General features: G+C 30.3%; 1 protein-coding gene across 2 annotated transcripts; it reads right to left on the bottom strand.

Annotated features, from left to right (window-relative positions):
* Nucleotides 1–588: 588 nt before the first annotated feature.
* On the bottom strand, nucleotides 589–7,493 carry LOC144565418 (endoglucanase 11-like). Of its 2 annotated transcripts, none has more exons than XM_078315167.1 (5): nucleotides 6,910–7,493; nucleotides 6,101–6,313; nucleotides 5,432–5,632; nucleotides 4,471–4,725; nucleotides 589–1,445 (listed from the first exon to the last, which is right to left on the bottom strand). In XM_078315167.1, exons 1-5 carry the CDS (start codon nucleotides 7,135–7,137, stop codon nucleotides 741–743), a joined length of 1,602 nt encoding a protein of 533 aa, XP_078171293.1. In that variant the 5' UTR covers nucleotides 7,138–7,493; the 3' UTR covers nucleotides 589–740. The 2 variants fall into 2 exon arrangements, with proteins under 2 accessions (XP_078171293.1, XP_078171294.1); XM_078315168.1 differs by having other exon boundaries at nucleotides 6,101–6,309; nucleotides 6,910–7,093.
* Nucleotides 7,494–17,820: the final 10,327 nt, after the last annotated feature.

Raw genomic sequence — 17,820 nt, 5'->3', positions numbered from 1 at the left:
TAAATAAAAAAAATGAAGGTGGATTTAACTTTTTACTCCACACTTGTTGTTAAACAAATAGTAAATAAAAGTAAAATAGAGTAAAATATAAGTTAATTAAAAGTAAGGTATTACACTTTTTTAGACGGATTAATTTATTTCACACTTACTTTGTTTATAGGATCTATTATGACAAATTTATTTTTTATCATCTTACTTCTCTGTATGAATTAATTTAAGCTATAACTTAAGCTGTCAAATAAATATAAAATAAAATAAAGTAACTTAATTTACTTTAATTTTAAAAATAAGTAGCAATCAAACATGACCATAGAAAAATAACAAACATCTCTCATAGGCTTGCTTTTAATAGGCCGGGCCCCAATATATGCAGCTCTCAAGGTCCAGGGGTGCAAACTCTATTCAATTGAAATATAAAATATTTGTTACTCCTGTAATTCAAGTAAAAGATAAATAAAAGACGAAAGAACTGGAAAATAGAAGTAAACTGTGAAATTTAGGAGTTGGTCTCTTTATGGTCACATGCCAAAAAATCCTAATTGAAGAAAAAAGTAATAATTAGATGATAAATGGCGCAGCGACAGGAAGATTTTCATTCCAACTCGTTTTATTTTTTTTTTTCTTTTCAGTCTCCTATATATGTATACATGTTCAAGACATGAAGAAAATTTCTATACTCCCAACTAAAATCTTAGGAAAAATATTCACTCCTAATTTTATCTATTCTAATTTTTCTATAATTAAATCCAGGATCGTTGACCTTGCATCAATCCTACAAAAAGCTGCCCCTGTTGTTCTTCTTTCTGTTGTTTTTCTTTCTGTTGTTCCAAATGGTATAACTTGGCAAACACCCCCACCATCGGAGCCGTATTGTACGTACATGCTTCTGTTTGCATGTAATTCCCTCTTCGATCGTCAAACGCATCGAGTGCGTTCGGCCCCCCAACAATCGCACCGGTAAGCACATTCGGGTTTTCTATTCTCCTAGTGTACCACACATCAAATCCCTGAATGCACCCAATAAACCCCTTGTCCTCCTTGAAGGCCACAGTTGATGCTGCTCTGTGGTGCACTTGTGTTGGGTATTTTGGCCCAAAGCCTACTAGATAGCTTAAGCCTTCTGGGTTTGAGCCCAATATGTAATCGGCTTGCGATTTCGCAAAGGAGAGGAGTTCCTTGGCCGGTACAGGGCCAGCCGGGCATCTGAGCTGTTGGTTTGATCCGGAGAGGTAGTCCGAGAAAGCCGTTAGAAGGAAAGTTGCACCAACAACATATTGTAGGTTGTTCCACTGACGAACAAACAATAAACCGCCGGGGGTGCGGCGAACGTTGCTTTCGTCCTTGTTCTTTCCGAGACATGAGCAAAGGTAGTGCTCTGCCTTTGATCTGAATTCCTCAAGCTTGCTTGTTTGGTTCTTTGTAAGATTTCTTCCTTCCATGAGCAGCTGCAAGTCAGCAATCATTTAGTGTTATCACTTTTCTTTTTTTCTTTTTCCTATTTTTAGATAAATTACAAACACAAAAGAGAAAGAAGAAGAAAAAAAGAAGAAGAAAAGAAACATAATGATTACAATAGGAGATGTCTATGTTCTTCTAGGACCCATTATCTCTTTCAACTTAATATATAGTATACATTTCTTTCTTTATGATATGACATAGCATGTCTTATATATGTATTAAATCTATTTTTATCCAGTAGGACCACAGAGTACCAGACACATTTTTTTTGGGTATATCTTTCTTTACATATCAGTACATTTGTATTATTATCATTTTTCTTTTTTTGATGTGATTGCTGAATATGTCTTGATATATGCAATTATTGTTGTCGAAGCTCATTAGGTGTTTCAGAGTTCCAATGAAGAAATATCTACCTAAATCAAAAATTAAGTACAAGATGTCGTATTCCAAAATGAAAATATGCTCTGTAGGTACATATTCTGCCAAAGGCACAAATGAATTGATGATGCAAAAGGTTGTTGGTGTTAATTATTAATGTGTGTTATCTAAGAAAGTATTAATTAAAACTGATAGCAATTGATATTTAGACAAATTTGTCGTGACTCAAGACAGGGAAAAAAAAAAAAATTAAATGGTCGACAGAAACCTGCCATTTTTTTTTTATTTTACTTTAATTTTGCAAGGGAAAGGTGTCGTTAGTATGCCATGTTTTTTAAAGTTCCTCTCTAAAATGGAGAAGAAAAAAAAAAAAACAATTTGCAATAGCTTTTAAAAAATTCAAGCCTAAAGAATATGGACGAAATGGAAAGAAGAGAGATTTATGTCATAAGATTCTTTCCAAAAAAAAAGTAAATTTATGAGATTCATATATTCTTAAAATTGAAAGTGATTAGATGGATTAACAACCAAGATTGTGATTTATATGGGGTTTGAATCTAATTCGAAACCCAAGAATTTATTGGTGGTTTGAATCTAATTCGAAATCTATCAAGTTAGATAAACTTCAAAATATTCCAAAAAAATTAGATATTGGTTATAGAGCGATAGTTGAACCAACTCATATATGGGGACTGTCCCAAATTCCTGCATGTTTAATTAGTTGATTTAAATTTTACATCTTTTTTTAACTGTTTACAATAATATAGTTTCTTTTAAAAGTAAAGATATGGATGGAGGAATAGTTCAACTAATAACTGCTATATATTTATATGAATAGAATCAAGGTGTTTCTATAAAGCTCACTAATGATTTGGTGAACTTAACTTTTAAATCTATCATATTGATTTTAAATAAAGAATCAATATATAGTTAAAATTGATCTACTTGATGAGGAATGTGTTTGCATCATTACATGCAACATTATTAGAAGTTTGAATTAAATTATTATAAAATTAAATGGTTAAAAATTAATAAAAAATAAATTTATTAAATTAACTTATAAATCATAATTTTTTTTATCATTTGACTCTATACTAAATTAATTCAAAAAATTATAAATTATGAATGTAAACGTGTACCGGTGAAGTAAATCAGTTTTATTAATTTAGGTTCATTATTTGAATCTTGAAGTTAAGCTCACCAAACATCTTGATGATTAGCTTAAGAACACCCTAATTCATCAGACCAACACAAACCATTTTTAATGAAAAATCAATTATCCAGAGTTATTGCCAGCAAGCAAAAATCTTTTGGTGAAGAATAAAAACGGATCTTCATGTGTTTGAATTAAATAAAAGGATATATTAAAGTGCACCGTCGTGGGCCTCGTGGCATATTTGAATAATTGCTAGCATTAATTGTTGTTGAAGTCAAAAGGGGTAGGAAAGCAGTCTGTTTCTTTCACATTAACCATAATTAAAACCCCGGCCAGCGAGATCAGAAAATTAATTAAATTGAGAATAGTTAGGAAACCAATCTGTCATATGAGAATATTTGTGTCAATTACATATCATATTTAACTACAGTTAAAATTATATGTTTAAATGGGGATGATTCTATTATGATTTGCATGAGTTTTCTTATGTCATAGACTCTGACTGCACACCGGTAGATACAGTGTTATGTACTTAATTAATATTAATTCTGGTTTGACTTGTTTGCACCTAACCCTTTGTTTTATATATATATATATATATAGTACTTATTCGCATTGATCAAATCCATTATCCAAACAAAATGAATCAATGCGGATCCTATAATATGTGTCCAACATTGCATCATTAGTGACGATATATATAAGAGAATAATTCAATGAGATTCATTAAAATTAATTAATGTGCACATATGTGTAAATTTAAATCAAATATTAAAAAAAAATCTTATAATTTGAGTGGCGGGAATTTACTGTGATGGGTGCACTCAACTTTTTTCACTGAATATCATGAAAACAAACTCTAAATCCTGTAATCAGAAACTGTTTCCGGTAATACAAATTACAATTGGTATTTTTCGCAAGTACAAGTGTTCCTCAGGTCTGTTTGATATTCAAATTCTTTCGTGAATTACTAATTCAGACAAATATCTTTCGTTTTATTAATTAATATTGGATCACATCAGGTGTATACGTAAACCAATAAAACAGATTCTTATCATGCTCTAGTGCTCTCAGACACGTAACGTAACAAACAAGTGCTATGCAAAATACGGAAGTAAAAGTCGAAACAAACTCACCTCTACAAATTAAGATATATATCTTGTGTGTTAATTCAAAAGAAATAGAAAATGTTATGCGCGTGATGAGCGAACTTGTTAGGTTAGTCAATACTCAAATACAGCACCAGCAGGTGTGCATGCTTGACAATTGAGGTTTGAACTCTAGAATATCTCTCTAATAATTAATGCTAACGCGCAACAAGGGGAATATAATATATTAATATATACATATGCACTGAATTCGCGTTGATAATATAATTAAAGCAATAAAATGTATATACTTGAAAGAGACTAAAAATTTATTAATTCATAGAAGTAAACAGCAAAGAGTATATACTGGTAAGGTTAGGGGAATACCTTAGAAGCCAAGACTTGTACACCAGCATATTTGATGTCCCAGCTGAATTCTGTTATTGCCCACTCGGTCCCACCGAACGCTTTGGCATTTTCGAGCAGGTACTTCATATACCGGTCGCTGTCGGTGGCCCGATGTAGCCAGAGCGCTGCCCAGAGCAGCTCGTCTCCGTACCCGCTCACCGAGGGGTAGTAGCTCTTCACCGCTCTCACGCTCTTGTCGTACTTCCTTCGGTACTTGTCTCCGAACTTGAACAGCTGCCCAATATATTTAGAATTTAGAACATGAAAATTTAATTGCTTCTTTGCAACAGCATGGTAAGATAAAAAAAATAAAATAATACTTTCTATGTATATTTGATGCATAAGGTTACCAGTAACATGCAAGTGATAAAACAAATATGAATAATATAATTTCCTGGTAAAAAATAATCACTGCAAAAATAATTAATTCCTATTTTATTAAAACACTTTAATTGATGGGAGACATTTCGCCTACTGATTTAAACAAAAAAAAAGGAAACAAAAAAGGTGAAAGATTGAAACTTGAAGGAACATTTATAAAAGGCTACTTTCAGGTAAAGCTAATCATACAAAATAAGAATTTTATTTTTGCTTTTAGTTTTTAAGTGATATATAAATAGCACTCAAACATTTATATTTTGTCCTTGAGATTTCCTTAATAGTTAATTCCAATTACAATTTGCTGTAACTTATATGTAAAAGCATAAGACTGCATTTTCACAGAAAAAAAGTAAAAAAATATGACATAAATGTTGTGATAAAAATTTAGAAAATTATAATATTCTATCTACAATATAAGCAAATACGTTTAAGAATAATGTTTCACACGATCCAAATAATACTGTTTCAACTTGAATTTATTATAATTAACTTCTTTAGCTATCTGAATTTCTATATTTTTAACCCCAACAATAAAGAAAAAAATAAGAAATATGTGTACCTGCTGAGCATGACGTAAGAGCAGCTGAGAGTAGTGTGGGTCGGATTGTTTGAAAACAATGGATGCTGCAGCCATTGCTGCGGCAGTCTCAGCTGCCACCTCAGACCCAGGATTGTCTGTGTCGATCCTGTATGCGTGCCTTGATGTTGTCATGTCCTCTGGCCTTTGCCAGCAATAGTGGTCTGCGTCCCCATCTCCGACCTACTTCAAGTTGTTGCATTATTAAAGTTCTCATAAAACATTCAATTAAAGTTCAAATTAATTGCAAAAAAGGATATACTTGCAATGAGAAAAGTTGTTGATAACCCTACCAAAACCCGCACCCAAAAAAAAAAAAAAAAATAGCCAAGTGCTACTGATTCTATTTCATTAAACAATAAACATAAAACCATTTTCCATTATACATTAGTTATGGATAAAGATTTTAACAGAGCAGTTATGGCTTCATGCAACGCACTGGCTATAAAATTAAAACAGCGCTGAACTGTTATGTTAAAATATTTACCCGTAGTTGTTAATATACAGAGTCTCAATTATAATAATAAAATTTCCAATTTTCATGTTATAACTAAAATAAATATAAATTAGACATTATTTTATTACCACAGTCAGATAACAAAAAAGCAACTAAAATATGTAAAATCTTAAAAAAAAAAAAAAAAATTGTACCTGTACCCACAAAACATTGGGCTGAGTGTGCGCCTTGATGAAATAGTCTGTACCCCATTTGATGGCCTCTAAAGCATGGCCATATTCCTCCATATTTTTAACCTCTGTTCCATACTCCAATATGCTCCATGATAGCATGGTAATAGTGAAGGCCATTGGAAGCCCAAATTTGACATGGTCTCCTGCGTCGTAGTAGCCTCCTACCAAATCTACCTACCATTACAAACGACATGTGCATTTGACTATGACATTCTTCCCAAAAAAAAAAAAAAATGTACTTCACTCTAAAAAAATATAAGATAAACATATGTAGCTCGGGTTTGCATAAATTCTATGAGTTATATATATATATGCAGATTAATAATTGCCGATGATTTGTATCTCTTTTTTATTATAATTTTTCATGTATTTCCATGTCTTCTTTCCTCCCCAATCCAACTACCTTTTTGGTATAAGATATATATTTGTTGAGTCTGACAATATTGCTGCTATAGGAAATAAAAAGATGTTGATTAAGACGTTCCTACTGAATCAATGAACAAATTCGATAGTTACTCGATGCTTTTATTGGAAGAAAACTATGAACACACCAAAATATAAATAACTGTAGAAAACACACGCTAACAAGGAATTTGTGAAAAAGATGCTATCATGGATCAGTAATTAATTATCCGATACCAAAAGTATCATATATAATATCACTAAATTTAGCTATCATATATATCAGATGATTTAGAAAATGTCGATGGAGAAAAAGATGATACATGAACTAGAGAAATGCAAGGAAAATATACAATTTGCAAACTCACCCCTTGTTCGAGACCGTCGGTGAGGCCGGAGTGTCCTCGCCATGTCACCCTTTGATTGTATGGCAAGTGACCTGATCGTTGCGCTTCAAAGTATAGAAAACTCTTTGTCAGCGCGTCTCTATAATCCAATCCACCTCTTGCCATCATAGGTTGAATAGATAAGAAATAGAGGAAGAAGAATAGTGCTGATCTTGATATGATCTTCTCTCCGTTTGTAATTTCCATCATCGCACAAATACAAATAAAAGAGAGCTAGAGATGCTTGGAGAGATTGAGGAGAAGATGATGATGAGATTTTGAATATTATTTCCCTTTTTGGGTTTGAAATGGTATACAAAACGGCGGATCGACGCCTTTCAATGTGGGAAGCATGAGCCAATCATGGGCTGGAATGGATGCACTGAAGCACTAACCAATTTATTCTTTCCTTAAATTTGTTTTCTCAATGGTAGTGCATTAAATAGGTCGAATGAGGGCAAAGCGGTGTGTAAGGAGAAGGTACTAAGGGAGAAAGATTGAAAGATTTGTTTTGTTGGTCCTACTTAAAACAGAGACTTCGAATGGAATAAGTGAGAAGAGAGAGAGAGAGACAAGGTTATGTTGCCTGGGTGGCACTTTAAATATGTATTTGTTGTTTGGTCAGGGGGAAGAGTTGGAACTAGGAAATAATAATAATAATAAGAATTGGTTATTTGGTTACGTAGCTAGCTTCTATTATAATTATAAACTAATAAAGTTAATGACTAATTCAAAAGATAATCAAGTGAATGTACTATTTTATATTTAGTTCCATGCACCATTCATTATATTATTGGAAATTTGAAGGGGGTAATAGGAACTATTCAACCACTGTCTGCTTCTCTCCAGTTCCTTTGTTTGGTAAAATGTGGCCATTCTTCACCTAGTCCGGATGGTTCCAACTTGAACACTACGGGAAGGAAATGTTTTAATCTTTCTTTTTCTTATTTTTCTTTTTTCATCTCTGTCTGTCTCTCTCTCTCTTTTCAGGTTTTGGTGGGGAGAAGTTTTGGCTGCACACGGTGCAACCTTTTTTTTTGTTGATATAATTTGTGCTTTCATTGGTGAATATGATATATGGTTGTTGGATTTTTGTTATTATTTTTTTGTTTGTGATCTAGCATATTAAGTGAGAACATGTTATTTTAACTTTTAAGTTTGCTATATTTTTTAAAACGCAAAATATATTATATGAGTAGTTGTTAAAATTGTACTTCAATATTTTTAAAACAACGTGTCAAACATTTTGTATTTCAATGCGGAAAAAGAAGAACAAAATAGTTAATAGTATAAAATAATGAAAAGAATAAAATTAGACGAATACCCACAGAACCTTGGTAAATTATATAAAAGATGCCATTGCCTTTTAATCCAGCGGGAAACATATATTTTGTGGAAAATAATATGTTGTATATTTAAGTTTGTAAATCAATGACATCTTTATTTATAAAAAGTGGACTATTCTCACGCTATCTTTTACATGAATTTGTGATATAAAATATTAATGTTGACAAAACAAAAACCTTACATACTTTACATATCTGACGGTCCAGATCTAAACTTAAAAAAATTAGCTACTTTAAAAGATATAAAGATATGAATTTTCAAAGCAAGGTGAGAAAAATAACCTATTGCTTTATTGGCCATAAAATATTTATATGTTCGACGATAATAAAATATTATTTCTTTCGTCACTCTTAATTCTTTTTGTCAAAATAGATTCAAAGTAATTTGAGTCAATCATAATATCACTAATAAATGACTATAATTGTTTTAATGTTACTGATAATCTTTTGAATAAGATTTCACATATAATAAATGAATATAATTATTGTAGTACTTACAAATAATAAATATGTGAATAACCTACTAAAAATAGTGAGTTTGCTGAAATTCAATTCAGCAATTTTTTGAATGAACTTTCACATATAATAAATTACTAAAATTATTGCAGTACTTAAAAAAGAAATAAAGTAAAAATATGCACAATAATTCTACTAAAAATAGTGAATTTCGAGAACCTTATGATTAAATGTGATTGATTGTACATAAAGAAGGAAAAAGATAAAAGAAATCAACTTCCATTATTTAATAGAAATCTCACAATAATTTCGTGCTTGATAGTTGATAGTATATTGTGCACCGGGCCTACCCAAGAAAATATGAAGGTACGGGTACAGGGAGATCCCTCTGTTGACCATCTTATTTGAGCCAGAAGTCCTTGTTGATGAATAGGAGATCTGAGCCGTTGATGGATCTCTAACCAGCCGATCCGGCAATGCAGAACCTGTATGTCATATATGTAGAACTTGTTGCGTTGATGATTTTTTTTTTCTAATTTTATTATTTCCTCGTAAGAAATGATTTTAATTTATATCGTTTATTAGTTTAGCATTATCATTTCTTGCTACCCTGGTAACATTATCATTAACACTAAATAAAAATTACAAAAAAATAAGACACGAACTTATAACACAAATTACAAATTACAAACGCGATATTAGAGGTGTAAGTCTAATTCAATTAATCCATCCAATTCAACTCAAGAAATTATGAATTTAGAATTTAATGTTGTAAGGATATTGAAGTTTAAGTACAAGCAATAATGGATTGGCGAACATCTCAAACGATTCTAAAGTGGCGGCTCAAAGGCAGTAACAGGGTTGTGCAATTATGTGCTTAGAGTGAAACAACCGAACCCTCTATTTATAATGAGATTTCAGAGAATCTCATAAAATGGAAACAAATATAGGGTTTTATCAACACCCGTTGTGATAGTCAAATAACCGTCACAACGGCTGGGGCAGATCTCAAAATCCGAAGAATTAGGGTTTGTCAGTTTTGCTTGTGCTTTGTTTACATTATTGACTTGCCTGAATAATTTTAATTTTGAAGATTAACGACTTGATTCAAGTAGTTGCAACCTCAGGCCTACTTTACCATACTTTTGAAGATAAATTAAAATTGATAAAATTAAAATAGTATATGATCTTCGTGATCATCATAATCTTTATTATCTTCATGATCTTCATGATTCAACATTCAATTAGTATCAGACTATTCTATTTAGCTCATGTGAATCATATACCCGATCATTCCATCACGTATCCAATTATTTCATATAATTATCATCATGTATCATGTTGTGATGTTTTTTGTTAATTTTTCTTTGACAATCAGATTGATATAGCAATTTAATATGTACACACCTCAAATAAAGAAACAGTAAAATTCAATGTTTATATGTTTTGCAAATTAATCAAATAAAACAGCAGATTGCTTAAAATAATATGCAGAAAATCACTTGATATAAAAATTCTACAACATTCAAAAATAGTGATTTTCAACCTATCTAAAAAAAGTAAAAAAAATATATAAAAAACTATAAAGTTTAGTTTACATGTACATTTTCATATGAAAATCATGTTTAACGGTTCATATCAATTAATTAAATTTTAAAAACAAAAAGATTTATCTGTAGTTAGAGCCGGTCCTGAAGATTTTGAGGCCTGGGGCGGGACAAAATTTTGGATCTTATATGTACATTTTTTTATCAAAATAATATATGGAGAACCCCTATTGTATTTATCTTTAGAAAAAAAATAATATTAGAATCTCTAATAGGTAGGACCATTATCAACAAGCAAATCTCTAATCGGCCGAATCAGATCGAAAACTCAGATTTTATTGGTAGAAACTTGTTTTTCAGTAAAATAATATAAAAATTATTTTTTTTAAAATTATGTTAAGCCAAATAGATAATTAACATGAGACATTATTGCTGAAATTATTTTTTTTCTCTTAGTGTTCAATAAGTTAAAATTAATTTCAAACCAATTTTAATAAAAATGACAAACTTCACATCATGGATTGTCTCCTTTTTTTTTAATAAAAATTAACGAGACAGTAAGCTTGTCTCCATTTCGTCTAAGTTGGCTAGCGACCTCTTCAAATATAACGTGGATTGTCTCCATTTCTTATGTATTGATAATTTCTCTAATACTGCGATGTAGATCGCATATAATTTGGGCCCACCTACAGCGTCATTCTTTTAATGTTTTTCTGCCCCGCACTTGACCGAACAGCCCGAGAACCCTTCTTCTCCAATCAGCATTTTAACCCAGTCAAAATTGCAAATTTTTCCCCCAAATCGGACGTGGGTGGTAAGTCGTAACACTTCGCTTCTCCTCAAGAATTGCTTCAAATCGTGAGAATCATCTCCAAACTGGCTCCAAATGTCAAGAATCGGTGAATAATCACTTGATTAAGCCAGTTTGAACCGATTTTTCCTTCTATGATTTTTAACATATACAATTTTTTTTTATGCCCCGTTGGATTTTGGAGTCCGGAGCCGTCGCCCTGACTATTGTGGATCAGGGCCAGGCTTGTCCGTAGTACGGACCAATATATAATATGCATAGTACCATAGCCTCACTCAAATATTATTATAGAAATGCGGATACTATAAATTTTCATTTTTAATTAAAACTTTCTGAAAGTTAGTTCGTTAGAGTATGTTATTTTTCATTTGTATTTATTTTAATTATAACTTATCATTTCTTAAGTTTTTTGGATTTTTTTAGATGAAATTTGTTGAATCGTAAAACTTGACTGCCTAACATAAAGCTTGGATTGAATAATTTTATATATATTAATTGATTAGTCACTTGTTGAAAATTTTGTAATCGGAGTATAGTAAACTAGATTGACCACCTCAATAAAATCTAACCAATCCAGTCCATTTGAACTCTTATCCATATAATATCCATTTAACTGAAATTATAAATGCCATCGTTCTAGAAATATTATTAAATAAGAAGGTTGATGATGTATTGCATCCAAAATTTTTATTCATGATGTAGCTTTTTCAATATTATATTTTGATTTTTGCCAAAGCAGCATGGGCATACCGGCACATTGCAACAGAGCTTGACAAACCTGGTTTTCTTGATATATGATGCGGGTGCTATGTAAATTTTTATTACATTATAGACATTTTTTTTAGAAATTTAAATAATATAGAAAAAATGAGTCGAACTAGAAAATTGAGATAAAGAGGTTAAATAAATAGATGTCATGTAATTTTTTTTTATGAGAAAGGTTAATAGTAATTATTTTTTAATTGAAAGAAAAAAAAGAAATTAATTCATAGAGATGGCTTAGTCCTATTTGGTTTAGTCTTAGTTCTGCCACTAGCTGAAAATAAGATAGATTTTATTTAGGAGAAAATTTCTGGTGTGCCAAACTTTCAGAATAGTCAATTTTCCCATTAAAATATTAAAATATTTTATTTCTTTATTCTAAGTTGAAATTCTTTCTCATTTCTCTATGTATTGATTAAACTTTTATTTTGAAATTTAAATGACCACTTTATCCTTCTTCTAAAACAGAAATATATTTCACCCTTCTTCACCTCGTCTTGTTTTTGATAATTTGATTTGTTAATTTCTAAAAATAAAAAAATTGCATTACATAGATATCTAACTTTTCAGTTAAAGTTGCGTTACTACGGTCCTTACAACCTCGAGCGGGCCCACAAAACTCGCCTTGGGTCTTGGGACATCTGTGGACCCCTTCACCCGTGCAACGTGTCAGCTAGCCTGAATCAAAGACAATTATCGGACAAAAAGTCAAGAATGCTGAAAATAATATTTCTTACTACATTTGAATAATCTAGGGTAAATTTCGCTCTAGGTCACTAAATTTTATTATTTGTCACGAATTGATCACTCAAATTTGATTTGTCTCTTTTGAGTCACTCAACTTTGTTATTTGTTCCAATTAAATCCCTCTATTTTTTCCATCCAAAATTTTAACGGAATATACTAATTCCGTTAGTATTTTGGATGAAATATGTTCATTCCATTAATATTTTGGATGGAATGAGTATATTCCGTTAAAATTTTGGATGGAAAAGTATAGAGGGACTTGATTGGGACAAATAACAAAGTTGAGTGATTCAAAAGGGACAAATCAAACTTGAGTGACCAATTTGTGACAAATAACAAAGTTTAGTGACCTACAGTGAAATTTACCCAATAATTTAGAACTATGAGTGTTCTTAAGTTTATCAAGTCTCTTGATAAATTCAAGTTTAAAACTCATCGAATCGGCTTTAAACGATAAATCTAAATTGTTGAAACCCACATATTTTACGAGTGATGTGTCTATATATAAAAATATTTAATTTTAAAATTTATTTTGCATAGAATCAAGTGGTTAAAATTAATTTATTAACTTTTTAATTTTGACTGCTTGACTTTAAACTAAATTAATTCGAATGTTTAAAATTTTCACATGTAGACACATCACTCGTAAGTTAAATGGATTTCAACAGTTCAGATTCATCATTTGAAACCAATTTGACGAGATTTAAACTTGAGTTCACCAAGAAACTTAATAAACTTAAGAACACCCTAGTTCTACTCTAATCTCTAATCATGCTCTCATTTCTACTTTCTGACCAATATATTATTTTAACCATATATCCTCAATACCATAAAAACCTCAATCTTTACCCAAAATGATACTATTATATATAAGACTAATTTCATAGCAGTAGGTATATATATAAATTTCAATAACCGATCATCACTATGTAGTGACTCGGCTAGTTTAGATCAATTTTGTAAAAAAACGGTCCTTAACGGCTGATTAAACGGCTGTTTAATTATTAATATTGATCAAACTGTTACAAATACACTTAACGAATGTCTGTTTGTAGATGAAAACAATTAATCGGCTGTTTTACCATTTAATCGTCCGTTTATTCCCGTTTATTCCAATGAATATTTATTTTCACATTGTTTTTTTTGTGTGTGATAGTGTATGATAATAAGATTTATAAATATTATATTGTAGTTTTATTTGTGCTTGAAGATACATCCAATATTTTGTATATATGTTTTTCTTCTTTCTTACTATGAAATTGAGAAATTATTTTATTATTTATATACCATATATTTTTCTTACTTAGTGATGTAATTTTTTCAATTAGTAAGACGTGTTAATTTATGAAATTAAATTGTTATCATTAATTAAATTTAGTGATTTTATGTTGGAATATTTCATTTCTTTCAAATAATATGTTACATTTGAAAAAACTTAATTCTTAGATTTATTTTTTCATTAAAACTAAGTATCATGTTAAGAAGAAATAAGTGTAGTATCATGTTATAATAATAAAACTAAATTAAATTAAGTTTATTTGATAAGTTTAATGAGTTAAATAAATTATAATATATATATACATAAATTTAATAAAAACGTTAAATTGTCGGTATAATTTCGATTAATCGCTTAGCGGTCTCCGTCCGTCTGACGACATCATATTATTATTTACAACACTGATTTAGACAAGACGTACGGATCTAAAGCCTAATCATAATTTATACTATACATTTCAGCCCCTTTATGAATTAACCTTTCCATTACGTTAATTTATTAGAGCATCTCCAATTCAGCAATTGAAATTAATTGCTAAATTAGCAATTATGAAAGTTTTAAAAATTAAGCAATCCACTCTTTGGTGCAATCAACCAAAGAATTGAGAATTAAACTTTTGACCAATAAGAATTAAACATTTGGCCAACTCATCTTTAAAAAAAGATTTCTTATTTAGCAATTATTTTCAACAATTGCTAAATAAGCAATAGCCATACAACCCAGCAATTACAAAAACAATTGACACATCAGCATAAGCAATCCACAAGCAATCACTGTTGGAGATGCTCTTAAGTTCCGCGTGAGAGTTTAGATCGGTCAAAGACAAACTTGGTCATTTGTCCCTTGTACCTTACGCTTATGGTTCTAATTGGCGCCTTATAGAAAAGGGAAGAGATGCTTCAATCCAAACTAGTCTTTGTTTGATAAAATACAAAACAAAAGTACCAAGTCGTTGTAAAATTCAACATCAACCGGGTTCAAACAACAATACTAAAATTGCATAATAAAAATAAATATAATAGTGAGAGAGAGAAAATAAGAAAATGTTGGCAAAAATATACAAAGATCGGATATATAGCAAAAAAAATTGTTGGTTGATTTGAATCATAAATAGAAAGTAACGTTATATATATATATATATATATATAGGACTTGGCTACGGTGCTATGGGTTGCATAGATGCCTCCCGTGCTACGGCTCAATATTTGAGTTTTCAAAATCCTAACGGTCGATCCGAACTGTTCATCTTGTTCTTTGTATTAATATGTGTTTGGAGATCAAATTTTACATTTTTTGGAAATTTTTTACTATTTTTTTAGATTTATTGAAAATCGTTGTTTTTCAGACAAATCTGGACCATAAAAAACAGCGATATTCAATAAATCGAAAAAAATAGTAAAAATTTTCCAAAAAATGTAAAATTTGGTCTCCAAGCACATATTAATATGGAGAACAAGATGAACGGTTCGGATCGACCGTTAGGATTTTGAAAACTCAAATATTGAGCTGTAGCATGGGAGGCCTCTATGCAACCCATAGCATATATATATATATTTTATATCAAAAGTTTCTTGTATCAAAACGATTTTTGAATCTACACGCCCATTAACTCAAAACACATCTCTTTTAGATTATCGTCTGGAGATAGATTACGGTTTGTTGAACCTATCTCTCTATTCCATAATCTAGATGTCAAATGCTTCTGAGTTTCTCACTGTGGAGTTAATTTTCGAGAGTGAAAAAATTAAGATTTAATAAGTAAAAATTACAATATTAAATTTATAACATACAAGAATATATTTATTAACATAAAATATAAAACCTACATCTTTTCATAATTTCAAGTTTCAACGGTCCATTTGATATGTAAAACATACATACTGACATAAAATTGCACAAGTAGCAGTTAAGACCATAATCCCACTATAATTCGTATCCTCTGAGATATCTCAAACTTTGCGTGACTTTATGAAAAATCAACCATTTATATATGTTCTGCACGAATCTCAAAGCACACATAATACTGAATCCCTACATCACCCCGAATAGGCACCGGACACGTCGGTCACTCAAAAGTTGAGATATCTCACATCACCCCGAATAGGCACCGGACACGTCGGTCATGTAAAAGTTGAGATATCTCATAGGATAGAATTTTTTTTCATAAATCATAATTAATAAATCGAAAATTAGAAAATCAATATGATTTTTTTTTTAAAACCATAAGGACCGTATGGTCTTTACGGTCTCCAAAATTGCATTTCTCCAGACCGTAGGGACCATACGGTCTTACCATTTTTTTTTTTTATAAAACATAAATTTTTTAATTTTTTGTATTAAAATATTAGAAATATTGAATATATTTCTTTGAAAATAGATGAAATATAATATAATTTTATTTATTAGAAGACTGCAACAAATAACCCGGATCAATATTTTTCAGGTCGGATTTTTCGCAACTGTAAGAAAAATTAATATATTTCTTTATGTGTTATTGAAAAAAAATAAAAATGCTTAGATTCTGAGTTATTGATCCCAGTTCAAAAGTAACTTCTAGGTAATCCATAAAATATTGTGATTCTTCTAGGACATTTAATTTATAAAAAATTATATCTATTTTGAGAATTTTTTTGAATAACAATCATTAAATAACTTAAAGTTTTTGTTTTTTTTCAAAAATAGATACAACTTTTCATAAATTAAATGTACTAGAAGGATCACAATATTTTCTGAATTACCTAGAAGTGACTTTTGAACCGGGATCAATAACTCCGAATCTAAGCATTTTTATTTTTTTCCAATAACACATAAAGAAATATATTAATTTTTCTTACAGCTGCGAAAAATCCGACCTGAAAAATATTGATCCGGATTATTTGTTGCAGTCTTTCTAATAAATCAAATTATATTATATTTCATCTATTTTAAAAGAAATATATTCAATATTTCTAATATTTTAATACAAATTTTTTTTTTAAAATTTTTGTTTTATAAAAAAAAAAACGGTAATACCGTATGGTCCCTACGGTCTGAAGAAATGCAATTTTGGAGACCGTAGGGACCATACGGTCCTTATGGTTTTTCAAAAAAAAAAAATAATCATATTGGTTTCCTAATTTTCAATTTATTAATTATGGTTTATGAAAAAAATTCCAGAGGATACGCACTCAATCCCAGTAGCACGGGAGGTTCTGGGATCATGTACAACATGGAAGCATGATGACAGGTTCTCCCCTGTTATGCTTCCACGATTCTTAGTTTAGTCATGTCTTGTCTGTTTTGGGTGCGATTTGATCTGTTTTCGAGCTGTTCGATCCATTCTCTACGCAGAAGATAATAAATACACTCCATTACTCGGAATTTTAATCCAACAAAATTAATCAAAATAATATCAAATTTAAATTGAATTACCCGGATCGTTAATGCAACTGTTTTTAAGCATATTTTGCCTCTATCGGGTGAGACTTGTGGAATCACCCCCAAAATAATATGAAATTGTCACTTCTTTAGCTACAACATAGAAGTGACAGGCGATATCCAGAGACAAATTCAGAATTTTTATCAAAGAAAGCAAAAAATAGTTAATCGGATTCAAATTCATTAGCTAATTGAGTATGAGATAAAAAATAATATTCTAACTTCTAATTTTCATTGTTCTAATGATTTTTATTTTCAATACTCTAAATCCAGGGGAGAAAAGAGAAAGGGGCAAAATTTTGTGAGTTTGTATAAAATTTCAAAATTCAGAAAGGCATTTGATCACATACTCACTTGAGTCCGCCCCTAATGATAACTCTATAATATTCAACAGTTGAATCATTCATTTAATCAGATTAAAACAAAATAGAATATATTGTGCGTGAGAATCAAGAAAAATTAAATCATTTTTTTTTTCTTTTCTCGGATACAAACAAAGAGTGAAAAAGAGATATCACTAATTCACTTGTC

This window comes from Carex rostrata, chromosome 14 (assembly GCF_964058835.1).
Source record: "Carex rostrata chromosome 14, lpCarRost1.2, whole genome shotgun sequence".
Classification (NCBI taxonomy): Eukaryota; Viridiplantae; Streptophyta; class Magnoliopsida; order Poales; family Cyperaceae; genus Carex; species Carex rostrata.
The sequence above is the reverse complement of the archived record's forward strand: the minus strand, read 5'-3'. Positions and strand labels throughout refer to the sequence as shown.